General features: G+C 47.5%; 1 protein-coding gene across 2 annotated transcripts in view; it reads left to right on the top strand.

Moving 5' to 3' along the window:
* Positions 1 to 230: 230 nt before the first annotated feature.
* ELAVL1 (ELAV like RNA binding protein 1) overlaps positions 231 to 13811 on the top strand; it is a 35372-nt gene continuing 21791 nt past the window's right edge. The window contains exon 1 of one of the 2 annotated variants that reach the window (XM_006868869.1): positions 231 to 402. In XM_006868869.1, the coding sequence (XP_006868931.1) occupies positions 231 to 402 (172 nt within the window). The remainder of the gene's footprint in view (positions 403 to 13811) is intronic. The other variant, XM_006868870.1, reaches the window with a different exon arrangement.

The following is a 13811-nucleotide window of genomic DNA, read 5'->3' as shown; positions in this document are numbered from 1 at the left end:
GAAATGTTTGCAAAGCTCTTGAGAGAGAGCCCATCTCATTTTTCTGGGAGCTTTGGTGCTGCACTGGGTTGTAGATTTCTCTGAAGCCTTCTTAGCGGAAGTGGTTGAATCTATCATTTTGAAAAGAAAACGTTTCCTGTGTAAATGCAGCTAAGAGTTATGCAAACATTTAGAAATGACTTGATTTCTTTATTTTTGCTTTGTAGATTAAAAAAAAAAAACAAAATACCATGTCTAATGGTTATGAAGACCACATGGCCGAAGACTGCAGGGATGATATCGGGAGGACGAACTTAATTGTCAACTATCTCCCTCAGAACATGACCCAGGATGAGCTACGGAGCCTGTTCAGCAGCATTGGTGAAGTTGAGTCCGCAAAACTTATCCGTGACAAAGTAGCAGGTAAAGAAACGGAGCCGGTCTGCTGGGAAGGGGGCTTAGTGGAGGCCGCCCTGCTCAGTAGCTCACTCTTGACACGTGACTGCAGAGGCCCTCAGTGCAGATTGACTGCAGCCCTGAACTGATGGTGCCGTTCATTTCCGTCAAATGCTCTGTGCTCACTGTCCTCATGTAAGGTGGGAGTCCACGAGAGTGCAGATGGTTAATGCCTTGCCTGCTAAGTGAAGGTTTGTAGTGCCTGTCTACCCAAAGGTACCTCAGAAGAAAGGCCTGGTTAATTACTTCCAAAACAGCAGCTATTAAAGAGCCCTTGGGGCACAGATTGACACTGACACACATGGGACACCATGAGTCAGAACTGATTGGATGGGAACAGGTCTAGATGGGCCCTAGGTTCTTTTAATTAAATGTTTTTATTTTGGATTGAGTGAAAGTTTACAGGGCACATCATCAGCTTCACATTCAACCATTCATATAGCTTGTTTCATTACATTGATTATTATCCCCGCTATATATCATCAGAAAACAGTGTTTCTCTCTATCCTCTTTAGCTTTTTTTTTTTTGGAATTTACAGTCTCGGCTTTTAGGGAAGGTTTTTACATTTGTCTGTGGATATCCAGGGCTCATGTATGAGATTACTAACAAGCATTACTGAATAATCAGATGAGGGACAGTTTTCTATGTCTACTAGGTAGCTAAAGTCTGATCCTCAGAGCCTATGGTTTGGACGGTCAACAATGCTTGGGCCCACAGGGGCTTGGCCTCCTGACCGGGTCTGCATGGTCTGCATCTGCATCCTCCTTATTTATTGTTTGTTTAAGGGACGCTGCCTGTCTTAGGCGGTCAGTGCGAATTCCTCCGTCTTACCAGTCATTGAAACTCATTGCAGCATGGCAATGGCTCTGTCTTATATTGCCGAGGTTCCATGTGATCCTTACCCGTCTCTGGCCACACGTCCAGCATAAACAGCCACCATCCGAGGAAGGCAGGGAGGGAGGAGATCGGCTGGGGACCCCATACGTAAGACGTTGCCAGCCCCTAGGTTCTTAAAAGAGGCAAACTCACTTGTAAGATGCGAGCGTGTACAAAACAAGGCAGTAGGAGGGGCAGAAGAATGGGGAGACCCCAGAACCAGGGAATGCTCTGAGAGCTAGAGGGGTTGACAGATGCCCAAGGAGGGAGGGACCCTTGCAAGCCCAAGGCAGATCTGCCTCTGTCTTTCCCTGCCCCGTCCTCAGCTTGTGCGGAGCTGTGACAACCCTGTCTTAGCTCTGGGCCGCTGTGACTGCTCACTGAGCTGCCTGCAGCCTGAACTCAGGAGGCAGAGGTCATCTGACAGGTTGAGGTGCCACCTTGGAGTCACTCAGCTCTCTAGCCTCAGTGCTGGGGTGATGACTCCTTCATCCTGAGGTCCCAGCATTATGAGGGCTTGGCAAAAGGCCTATGTCTTGGTCTCCTAGGGCTGCTCTCCCAGGAGGACCCCAAAGAACCACATGTTGATTTCCTCATAGTCCTAGATGTTAACGGTCCAGATCAGACTCACGGCCGTGCCAGTGTCCCTGAGTCCTTGGTGTGGAGATAATGCTCACGTGGCAGCTGCCTTCCCAGTTTGTTCTCAAGTGTGTGCCCACTCTCCTCCTTTCATACCTCAGAGGCATTAGGTGGAGGACCCGACCGACCCAACACGGTTGCAGCAGCACGACAGAGCACACCTTCCAGAACGGGCTCACATCCACTGGTGTGGGTTCCAACACAGATTTGGGGGAACACAGTTTAGTCCACACCAGCCTGGCCACTTGTGGGGCAGCTTCCACTGAGAGCCTGGTTTCCAGGGCTGGAGAGACAGAGGGAGGACCAGGCGCTGAGAAACTTTTCTTCCTAGAGCGGGCATTGTGTAGGGAAACTCTCCTATCCCTTCTCTCTCTCTCTCTCTCTCTCTTCTGCTTTGGGAAGCCGGGCAATAGGTGGTCTCTGGAGGAAGGGCCCTCTGGATGCCACCCTGGCTTGTGAGTCTGATTCCCTTCTGGGAAAATGAATGAAAAATGAGAAAACATTTGAAGATTTTCAAGTATGGTGAATTCAGCCAGAAGAGCACAGTACCTGTGTCATCCTGCCTCATCAGCTCACACCATTTTACCTGTAATCGGGAGCATTCCTGTTACCAGGATGGCTCTTGGAGAAGGTGCTGGCCACTGACAATGAGCCCATAAGCCTATTAAGGACTCTCCCAGCCCTCTGATCCTGAGACTTGACAAACATCTTCTAAATAGGAACTCTTATTCATATTAATAGTAGAAGAATCGATGCTTTTGAGTTATGGTGTTGGGAGAATATTGAAAGTGCCATGGGCTGCCAAAAGAACCAACAGATCTATGTTGGAAGAAGTGCAGCCAGAGTGCTCCTTGGAGGCCAGGATGGCCAAACTTCGTCTCTCATACTTCGGATATATTATCAAGAGGGACCAGTCACTGGAGAAGGATATCATGTTTGGTAAGGTGGAGGGAGGGTCAGAGAACAAGAGGAAGACCCCCAGCATGATGGATTGGCAAAGTGGCAGCATCAGTGGGCTCAAGCGTGGCCACAATTGTGAGGTTAGCCCAGATTGGGCAGTGTTTTGTTCTGTTGTGCAGAGGGTCGCTATGAGTTGGTACCAACTCGATGGCACCTAACAACAACAATTAATATTGTGATATATATGTATGTATGTGTATACACACACACAGACACTCACACTTTTTTTCCCTGATAGCATGCAATGTTGAATAGTGTGAGAAGGTTTTAGAAGCCGCTGTCACTGCCACGACCTTATGTGACATAAGAGAGTCCTTTTCCCCAGGGCTTTTGAAATTCTCAAGGGCAGCTCACGAATTGTCTCACCAAGGGAGTGCCTGGTTCCCATTATGTGAGTGCTCTCACCGCTGCCTGACTTCTGTTCTGGGACCGTGAAAGGACTGTGAGCAACGCTGATAAGAACACCTCGATTTGATTTATTTGGGGGCCAAAGGGAACTGATGAAAGAGCAAACGTCTTGGAAATTATTTCTGTTCAAAGATAAAAGCCAACAACAAACCCATTGTCACAGAGCAGAGCTGCTCCCTCAAGGGTTTCTGGGCTGTCACCTTCACGCCCAGCTTCTTAGTTGGTCATGGGGTACTTAGCAGTATGCGCCACCCTGTAGTTCTTCACATGGAAGGAGTGTGGCTTTCAGAAAAAACTTCCTGCATTACCACTTCTTTCATCCTGCCACTTGTGCATGAAAGCTTGTTCACTGACCGTCCCTGTGCCCGGGCCCCAATCTCACTGCCCTTTTGTCCTTTTATTATACTGCGCAGGTGAAATCCAGTTGTAGGGACATTTGGTCAAGTGTATCCTCCCAGCTAGAGCTCAGCCTGTCACCCTCACCGAGAGACAGACTCTCACCTCCCAGCCAACAGACCCCTATCAGTCAACTCCCACCCCTATCTCCGCTGCCCACAAGATGAGCTGGTTCTCCACACGAGGTGTTTCCCACCTCGGGCTGGGTGACTCCTCTCCCAGCTGGTTCCCTCCTCCTCCTCCATAGAGCTGACCTCACAGCTACCCTGGGAACCTCGGGCTGTCTAGCACTCTCTTCCTGGGTGTCTCCAGCATCACCAGGCAGCCTCTTAACTCGCTCTAGTCTCCTGTCGCCCCGTGTAACGTGTTCTGTTCGCCCGTCTTTACCGAAGTCCTTTCTGGGTGCCAGCAAGGCAGCCCCTCAGCACTGCTGACCCAAGGACTTGGTATCCCTCTCTTTCTATTTAATAGTGGTTAAATATTCATTGCTATTAGGTGCCTTAATATTGCTTCGGCCCCATGGTGACCCCTATGTACAACATAATGAAACACTGATCCTGTGTCATCTTCAGAATTGCTCTTTCGTTTGAACCTATTGCTGCTGCCATAGTCTACTTCCTTGGAAGTTTTCTCTTTTTGGCCAACCCTCCACTTTACCAAACACGATGTCCTTCTCTAGGGACTGGTCCCTCCTGATAAGTAGATAGATAGATAGATAGATAGATAGATAGATGATAGATAGATAGATAGATAGATGATAGATAGATAGATGATAGATAGATAGATGATAGATAGATAGATAGATAGATAGATAGATAGATAGATAGATAGATAGCATGTCCGAAGTTTGAGCGATGAAGCCTCACCATTATCGCATCATTTCTGGCAGTCCACAGTACTTGCGATATTTTTCACCAACACCATAATTCAAATGCATTTCTTCTACAGTCTTCTTTATGCACTGTCCAACTTCCATATGCATTATGAGGTGATTGAAAATACCATGGCTTGGGTCAGGCGCACCTTAGTGCTCAAATTGACATCTTTGCTCTTTAGCACTTTAAAGAGGTCTTTTTCAACAGGTATGTATAAGGCAATATGTTGTTTGATTTTTTGATTGCTCTTTCCATGAACATTGATTGTTTGTTGTTGTTATTGTTGTTAAGTGCCATCGAGTCGGGTCCGACCCATAGCGACCCTGTACAGGGTTTCCGAGGGTGTAAATCTTTACGGGAGTAGAAAGCCTCATCTTTCTCCCGCGGAGCGGCTGGTAGTTTCGAACCGCTGACCTTAAGGTTCGCAGCCCGATTCGTAACCACTACGCTACCAGAGCTCCTTTCGGGTCCGACCCATAGCGACCCTGTACAGGGTTTCCGAGGGTGTAAATCTTTACGGGAGTAGAAAGCCTCATCTTTCTCCCGCGGAGCGGCTGGTAGTTTCGAACCGCTGACCCTAAGGTTCGCAGCCCGATTCGTAACCACTACGCTACATTGATTGTAGATCCAAGTAAAATGGAATCTTTGACAACTTCAGTCTTTCCATCAATTATGATGTTATGTTATTTATTGGTTCAGTTGTGAAGATCTTTTTTATTTCTTCTTTGCATTAAGGTGTAGTCTGTCCTGAAGGCTGTGGTCTTTGGTCTTCTTCAGTAAGTGCGTCAAGTCTTCTCTGCTTCCAGCAAGCCAAGTTGTATCATCTCAGGTTGTTAATGAGTCTTCCTCCAATGCTAATGCCACATTCTTCTTCATATAATTCAGCTTCTGGATTATTTGCTCAGTGTACAGACTAAATAAATGCGGTGCGAGGTTACAACCCAAACGTGTACCTTTCGTGGTTGTAAACCACACAGTGTCCCCTTTCTTTTTTCTGTGTACAGGTTCCGCGTGAGCACAATGACATGTTCTGGAACTCCTGTTCTTTGCAGTGGTTTCCACAGTTTGTTATGATCCTTTGCGTAGTCAACAAAACACAGATAAACATCTTTTTGGTATTCTCTGCTTTCAGCCAAGATCCGCCTGATGTCAGCAGTGATATCCCTGATTGCATGTGCTCTTCTGAATCTGGCTTGAATTGCTGGCAGCTATATGTTGATGTACTCCCGCAGCCATTTTTGTTTTATCTTCAGCAAAATTGTACTCATTTGTGATAATAATGATAATAGTTTGTTGATTTCTGCCTTCTTTTGGATCACCTCTGTTTGGAATGGCCACAAGTACAGATCTCGTCCTGTTGGTTAGCCAAGTAGCGTCCACATTTCTTGGCATAGACAAGCGAGCATCTCCAGCAGTGTATCAGTTTGTTGAAATATTTCAGTTTGTAGTCCATCGGTTCCTGGGACCTGGTTGGTTCCAATGCCTTCAGTGCTGCATGACCTAATCCCTTCAGTCCCATTGGTTCTTGGTCTTATGCTGTTGCTCTAAATGAGTGGTTTTCAATCATATCTGTTTGGTACGGTGAGTGTATTTCTTACATCTTTTGAGGCTTTCTGCCTCATTCGGTATTTGCCTGTGTTTTGTTGCGTGTTGTTAAATCGTCTCTAACTCCGATTGACCTTACGCACAGCAGAAGGCAACACTTCCCAGGTCTGCCCTGCCCTCACAGTTGTTGTTGGAGCCCATCGTTGCAGTCACTGTCTCATCCATCTTACTGAGAGTCTTTCTCTTTTTTGTTCACCCTCCACTTTACCAAGCACAATGTCCTTCTCTAGGGACTGGTCCCTCCTGATAATCTGCCCGAAGAATGAGAGGTAAAGCCCCACCACCCCGACTTCTAAGGAGCATTCTGGCTGTACTTTTTCCAAAGCATATTTGTTCTTCTGGCCACTCAGGATACTTTGAATATTCTCCTCCAACACCATAATTCAAGTGCATCAGTTCTCTCTGGTCTTTCTTGTTCATTGTCCAGCTTCCACAGCCATGTGAGGCGGTTGAAAATACCATGTTTTGTGTCAGGTGCATCTTAGTCTTCAAACTGACATCTTTGCTCTTGAACATTTTGAAGAAGGCTTGAGCAACAGATTTGCCCAATGCAAAATACGTTGTTTGATGTCTTGACTGCTGCTTACATGAGTGTTGATAGTGGATCCAAGGAAAATGAAATCTTTGACAACTTCAGTCTTTTCTCCATTTATCATAACTTGATCTACTGATTCAGTTGCGGGATTTCTGTTTTCTGTGCATAAAGGTATACACAGTATATACATTCTGAGGTCTTTCATCTTCATCAATAAAGTCCTTCAAGTCTTCCCTAGTTCTAGTAAGTGAGGTTGTGTCATATGCATATGGCAGGTTGTTAATGAGTCTTCCCCAATCCTGATGCTGTGTTCTTCATATAGTCCAGCTTCTTGGATTGTTTGCTCTGTTTTGTTGTTGTTAAAGTGCCTCTGAGTCAGTTCCAACTCTTAATGATCCTGTATAGAGTTTCTGAGGAACAGCTGATGAGCTTGAACCTCCAACCTTGCGGTTCAAACCAACCTTGCAGTCCGGCGCATTAACCCACAGTGCCAGACCAGGACTCAGCATACAGATTGAATAAGTATGGTGAAAGCTTGTGACCGTGACACCCACTTTTCCTGATTATAAACTATGCAATATTCCCTTGTTCTGCTTGAGTGAGTGACTGCCTGCCACTTGCTCTGTGTCCAGGTTCCTCATGAGCACAATGAAGTGTTCTGGAATCCCCGCTCTTTGTAGTGTCATCCATAATTTGTTAGGATCCACACAGTCAAATGCCTTTGCATAGTCAATAGAATATAAGTAAACATCTTGTATTCTCTGCCTTCAAGTAAGAAGTACAGCTCTTCTGAATCTGGCACCTGGCTCCCTGGTGATGTACTGCTGCAATTGTTTTTGATTTGTTGTTGTTGAGTGCTAACGAGTTGGTTCTGATTCATAGTGACATTGTATAAGGTTTCTGAGACTTTAAATCTTTGTGGGAGCAGAAAGCCTCATCTTTCTCCTTTGGAGCAGCTGGTGGGTTTGAACCATTGACCATGTTGTTTGCAGTCCAGTGCTTATTTTATGGAACCACCATACTCCCCATGTTTTAATTGTCTTCAGTAAAATTTTACTTGCATGTGATATTAATGGTACTGTTCAATAATTTTCATGTTCGTTTGGGTCACCTTTTTTGGAATGAGCACAACTATGAATTTTTTCCAGTCAGTTGGCCAGGTAGCTGTCCTCCTAATTTTTTTGGATAGACTAATGAGTAATTCCAGCACTGTATCAGTTTGTTGAAACATTTCTACTGGTATTCTGTCAATTTGGAAACCTTATGGATAGCAGCAAAACATTGATATAGTGCTAGAAAATGAGCCCCTCAGGTTGGAAGGCACTCAGAATTTGCCTCCTCAAAGTCGAGTTGACCTTAATGGTGTGAATGGAGCAAAGATTTGGGAACCATTGGCTGATGGCCACAACTCAAAATGAGAAGAAACAATTACAAATATCCACTAATAAACAGATCATGGAATGTATGAAGCATGAATCTAGCAAAATTGGAAGTTGTCAAAACTGAAATGGAATGCCTAAAGATCAGTATCCTAGGCATTGGTGAGCTGAAACGGATGGGAATTGGCCATTTTGAATCAGGCAGTCATAGGGTTTACTATGACAGGAATGACAAATTCAAGATAAATGGTGTAGCATTCATTGTCGAAAGAGCATTTCAAGATCTGACTTGAGGAACAATGCAGCCTATATGGAAGACCAATTAAGTATTCCTATTTGTGCACCAACCACCAAAGCAAGTGATGAAGAAATTGAATTCTAAAACTTTTTATTGTGAATCAAGTGAAGGTTTACAGAGCAGATCATCAGTTTTTCATTCAACAAATCGTGCACTTCTTTTTACCTCAGGTGTAACATTACCTAACCATTTCCTCTCTGTGTGTCATCTTTCCATTCCTCCACCTTTCCCAACCCTTCTGAAGTGTATCCCTGGGTAAGTGCTGTCAACCTAAATGGTTGACAGTGAGTTCCATGGTGTGCTTGCCTCACTATGGGTGGTGTCCTCCCTACATAACTGCCTGCTGCTTGGCTGAACATTGATCCACAGATTACTACCTTCTTCAGTTGGAAATTGATCAAATATGTAATCAAGATGCATTGATAATTAATGGTAATCAGAGTATGAACATTGGTAATAAAGAGAAAGGAAGATTGGCGATTGCATGGTAGAGTTTTCTTAGACCAGTGACGTGTTCATTGAAAATAGCTTTTTTCAGCAGCAGCATGAATAAATGATGACTATGTATATGAGACTTGCCACGCCGCACTGCTATTGGAACTTTCTTGTCCAATGTCAGGAGAGTTCCAGGAGGTCAAAACCAAAACCAAACCAGTTGCCATTGAGTCGATTCCCACTCCCGGAACCCCCATGTGTACAGAGGAGAACCGTGTTCCATGGGCTTGGCCCTGGCTGGGTTTTCAGGGATAGATCCCTTCCTCCAAGGTGCCTCCAGGTGGACTCACCCCTCCAACCTTTTGGCCAGCAGCTGAGGAAGTTAACCTTTACCCAAGGACTCTTCTTTGTCGATGGATACATGGGGTCCTGTCTTCTGGGTGTAACCGAGGTCACGTGAGCCACACTGTCTTCCTAGGTGGTGCCCTGGCACTAGTCTCTGCTGGTGAGTGTCTCCATCGAATGACGCTTGGCATTGAGCCAGCTGGCTTTCTGAGGGCTCCTCCAGTCTAGACGAGCCTGCCCTCCTCTTGGTGTGACCGTGACAAACTGCATCTGATCATTGTTGCCATTGGCATTTCTTTGGTGACTGGTGAAGCTGATCGTGGTTTTCATGTATTTGGGTTTGCACTCGACTACAGACAAACCTCGTTTAATTGCTCTTCACTTTATGAAAGCACTTCACAGATACTGTGCTCTTGACAAACTGAAGGTTTCTAGTAAGTCTTCTTGATGCCTTTCCCCGCTGCCTGGGCTCGCTTCGTGTGTCTGTGTCTTCTTTGGTGGTTCTCACAATAGTTCAAGCTTTTTCACCATGCACCTTCGTAGACTGGAGGAGTGCAGACGTAACTTTTATGTGCACTGGGACCAGAAACGTGATGTGACTCGCTATATTGCAGCATTCACTTTATCGCAGTATCTCCGAGGTCTACCAGTATTAACTTAAGGTTACTTAGTGGTTTGAGCCAATCCAGTAGCACCTCAGAAGAAAGGCCTGGCTGGCTATCTGCTCTCATAAATATCACACCCAACAAAACTACGGAGCGGTTCTTCTCTGTAACACTGGGATCACCACAATCTGGAACTGACGCAGTGGTTGTGGGCTGGGGTTTTATTGGTTTGTTGGTTATTTGTGCTGTTTCTGTTACAAGGTCCCCTTCTTTCCTTTGCCTATTTTCTCTCTTTCGGGGTGTTCGTTGTGTGTAGCTAATGTGTTCATTCCCCTCCTCCCCACGTCCGTTTCTCTCCCTCGGTGGTATCTTCCCTAGAGCGCCACCTGCCCACTTCTCACTGTATTCCAGTGCAGAGGAGCACAACGAAATGCTAACATTGTGTCCATCTGCTTGGATCAGTGGACCACATGTCTAAGACTCACCTCTCCAGTCCTGACCCGTCTCATAAAGAGAGAGCGAGGGGTTTGGGAGTACAAAAAGCACCACACCACATTGCCCACTGGACTCCTGAGGGGGCGCAGATAGAGCACTCTCCCCGGCAGGGGCGGTGCTCAGAGGGCATCCCTGACCAGCTGGCTCATTCTGGGAGTTGGGCAGATGCAGGTCCGGGCCGTCCCAGGGCCTCTGAGTCAGCACCTGTTGGTGTTAGTTACCATCAGAGCGACCCTCTGTACAGAGCCAAAACCGTATTGGTTGGTACAAGTCCCTGGTTGTGGCACTGGGTCAGTCCATCTCAGTGAGGGTTTCTCTCTGACCCTCTACCGCTGTCCCCTTCTAGAGATTGGTCTTTCTGGATGATTTGCCCTAAATAAAGGAGTTAGCAGTTACCTGGGGTGTTTTCACCTCTGCATTGAACCAGCCTGGTGGGAACCACCTCCCAGTGGCCAGGAGGGCGCGCCATTCTACCATAGGGAAATGCCATAGTCTCTAAAACCTCACTGGATTTATTCCTTTTTACCCCTTCTACCCATCCACACTGTCTCTGGGGACCCAGCCCGCTGCAGCCAGTGTAGACCTATCTCTGCCAGAGCTCAGCCCTTAATGTGTTGGTCCCCACTCCGTCACGCTGATCCCGGTCTCGCCTGTGTGTGTGTCGGGGGGGGCGGGGGGAGGATGGATTCCTGGGCTGCAGGCAGTGTTGGGGGTTGCAGCTCCTGGGGCTCACTTTGAGCCCCAGTTACTTGTTCTGGCCCCAATTCTGAGTTCTTTGGTTTGGGGTCTGGCCTAACTAGACATGCTGTTTAAAAGCTCCCCACCCCACCCCAATGGCTGTGAAGGATAAGCACTGGATTCCTGCTCGCTGCTAGGTCAGTGATTTGAACCCAGCAGCCACTCCTGGGGAGCGATGAGGCTGTCTGTTCCCACAAAGACTAGCAGTCTCGGAAACCCTGGGAGGTCCGGGAGTCAGCATCCACTCGATGGCAGTGCGTTTGCTTTTGGCGTTTGGTGGCTCTGACACAGCTGGGGTTGTGAAGCTTTGGTTTATGGTGAAGGAGTGAGAAACAGACCCAGGTTGGGTCCTGCTCAGTCAGGGGGTCAGGCAGTGTGTGCGAAGCTGTTTGTAGCTCATGGTCTCACCTAGCAGGTGGGAGCACTGCCTGCCCCCCCGCAGCCCCATTTTACCCTCTGCTGCCTCATACTCTACTCTCCAGGGACTGCGAGAGGTAGGACAAGCCTCTGAGAGGTATGGGAGAGACCCAGTCACTGGTGGACTTGAACCCAAGAGTGAAGATTAGGGCCTCAACCCTTCTGGAGCAGTCCCATGGGTCTGTGCACACCCACCTCTACCCCAGCACACCCACTCCCACCTAGTCCTGGAGAGTGCTTTTCCTGCCGATCCCACCTGCCTCCGTCTCATTTTGCTCCAGCTGAGCTGTCATTTCCTGGAACACACTGGGACCCTCTCACTCAGTGTCTGGAACACTCGGTTTTGGCTGTCCTGAGTTTGGACTTCCATGTCACTTCCTCAGAGCCCCTGATTTCCCTGTGTGGGGAAGGACAAGAAGCGATGGGTGGACCACGTCCTGGGTCTAGCTCACAGCACAGAGCCGAGGTCTCTGGAGCTGTCACTCAGGAGCTTTGTGAATTCATTTCTTGCTGGTTTATTATCTGGCTCACCCACTGGAATGTGTCCTTAGGCCAGGACCTGTCCCCTGTGTGGTCAGCATGTGTCCGACCAGTGAGGAGGATGAGCAGAGGAGCAGAATTGGTGGTGGAGATGTCAGTGGGGGACAAGGACACCCAGGGAGATCAGGGGCCAGCCTCGGTCTCCATGGCGGGGGACAGGGAAGGAGAAGTTGGTGGGTCTTTGTCTCCTGAAGCTGCTGTAACACAAAGCCCATGAGTGGGTTCCAGGAAGGACAGAAGTAGATTGTTGTGCTGTCTGGAAGCTAAACATCCAAGTCAGAATCTTGCCAGGTCAAGTGGTACCGTGGTGGTATCGACCCTGGGGCAGCAGGCTGACCCGGAATCTTCGGGTCTAAGAGTGAGCTTTTGTTATGTTTCTGTAGTTGCTCCGCCACAGGGGCCAGGAATTGGAACTCTCCACTGCCTCTGTGTGGGCTGCTCGCCATGACTTCCGGCCCCAGAGCCCTGTGACCCACAGTGTGGCCAGGAGCCCAAAGGAGCAGCAGCAGGGAAAGGTTGTCCCTCCAGCAGGGAAAGGTTGTCCCTCCATAAGTGACATCTTGTCATGAGAAGGACACTTCACCCTGCAGTCTTCCTCCCAGCTCGAGGGCTTGTCCTGCAGCGCCACCCTGCAGTCTTCCTCCCAGCTCGAGGGCTTGTCCTGCAGCGCCACACACTGTGGATGCTGAGTGTGAGTTTGTGTGTACATGGTGGAAAAAGCTCATCGATTAAGCATGGTGACTCTGTAGGATAAACACTGGACTGGGTGTGAACCTCAAGGTTGGCGGTTCAAGTTCACCAGCCACTCCTTGGAAACCCTATACAGGGTCACTATGAGTCGGAACCGACTCAACATCACTTAACAACAACAACTAACCACGAGGTCATTAGTTCAAGCCCACAAACCACATTTTGGGAAAAGATGAGGCTTTCTGCTCCCGCAAAGATTTACAGCCTCAGAAACTGTACAGGATTGCTATGAGTCAGAACCTACCCAATGGTCAGTTGACAACAACAGTGATAAGGGTGGAGTTGCATAGCTGATTATTGTAAGTGCTGTAAAAAGTTGAATTGGCAAAATTTTGTGGTAGAAATAATTGCAAAAAGGACCCAAAAAAGTAGCTACTGAGGTTGCTTAAGTATAACCACACACCTCATGAATTTGGTCCACTGGTTGCAGGTTTAGGATTGTGGTTTCAAAAGGACATTCAGTTAACTGGATTAATAAAGATTGTAGGGTTTTTGTCCTATCTCCTTGTTCTGTGCATAGGCCCAGAGGCCTGCATGGGGTTGTCCAAGTTACAATGAATTGGCCTCTATTTTCCTGGAGCAACAGAGAAAGGAGAAGAGTCAGAAACAGGAGAGTGTGGAATGTGTGACAAATGGTCTCCAGGAACAGTGGCCTCCTTTGCCACGAGACCAGAATTGGATAGTTCCTGGCTCCCATAACTGAATATTCAGGTCAAAGATTTTATAGCAGAATTCTAATCAAAAGGGGGTGGAGGGGATACAGAACAGAATTTACAATTCTCATGAAATCCAGACTTTATGGAACCATACAATCTGGATGAACCTCTGAAACTATTGCTATGAGATAATCTGTAAGTAAGCCTTAAATAAAAAAATATCCCCTGTAAAAGCAGCAGTGAAGCGGCAAGCTAAGCCCTACAATGTTCAGTGGACTTCTGTGGACCCAGTTGGGGACATGGTTGGCAAGCAGTGTGAAGAGGCCCAGAGTCAGTGGCGTGGCCACGGAGGACTCGAGAGGAGAGTGGAGCTACCGGCTGACGGGAAGAGAGGACATATGCACAGGAGCGCCCACACTTGCA

This window comes from Chrysochloris asiatica, unplaced genomic scaffold (genome assembly GCF_000296735.1).
Source record: "Chrysochloris asiatica unplaced genomic scaffold, ChrAsi1.0 scaffold00125, whole genome shotgun sequence".
NCBI classification, from domain to species: Eukaryota; Metazoa; Chordata; class Mammalia; order Afrosoricida; family Chrysochloridae; genus Chrysochloris; species Chrysochloris asiatica.
The sequence above is the reverse complement of the archived record's forward strand: the minus strand, read 5'-3'. Positions and strand labels throughout refer to the sequence as shown.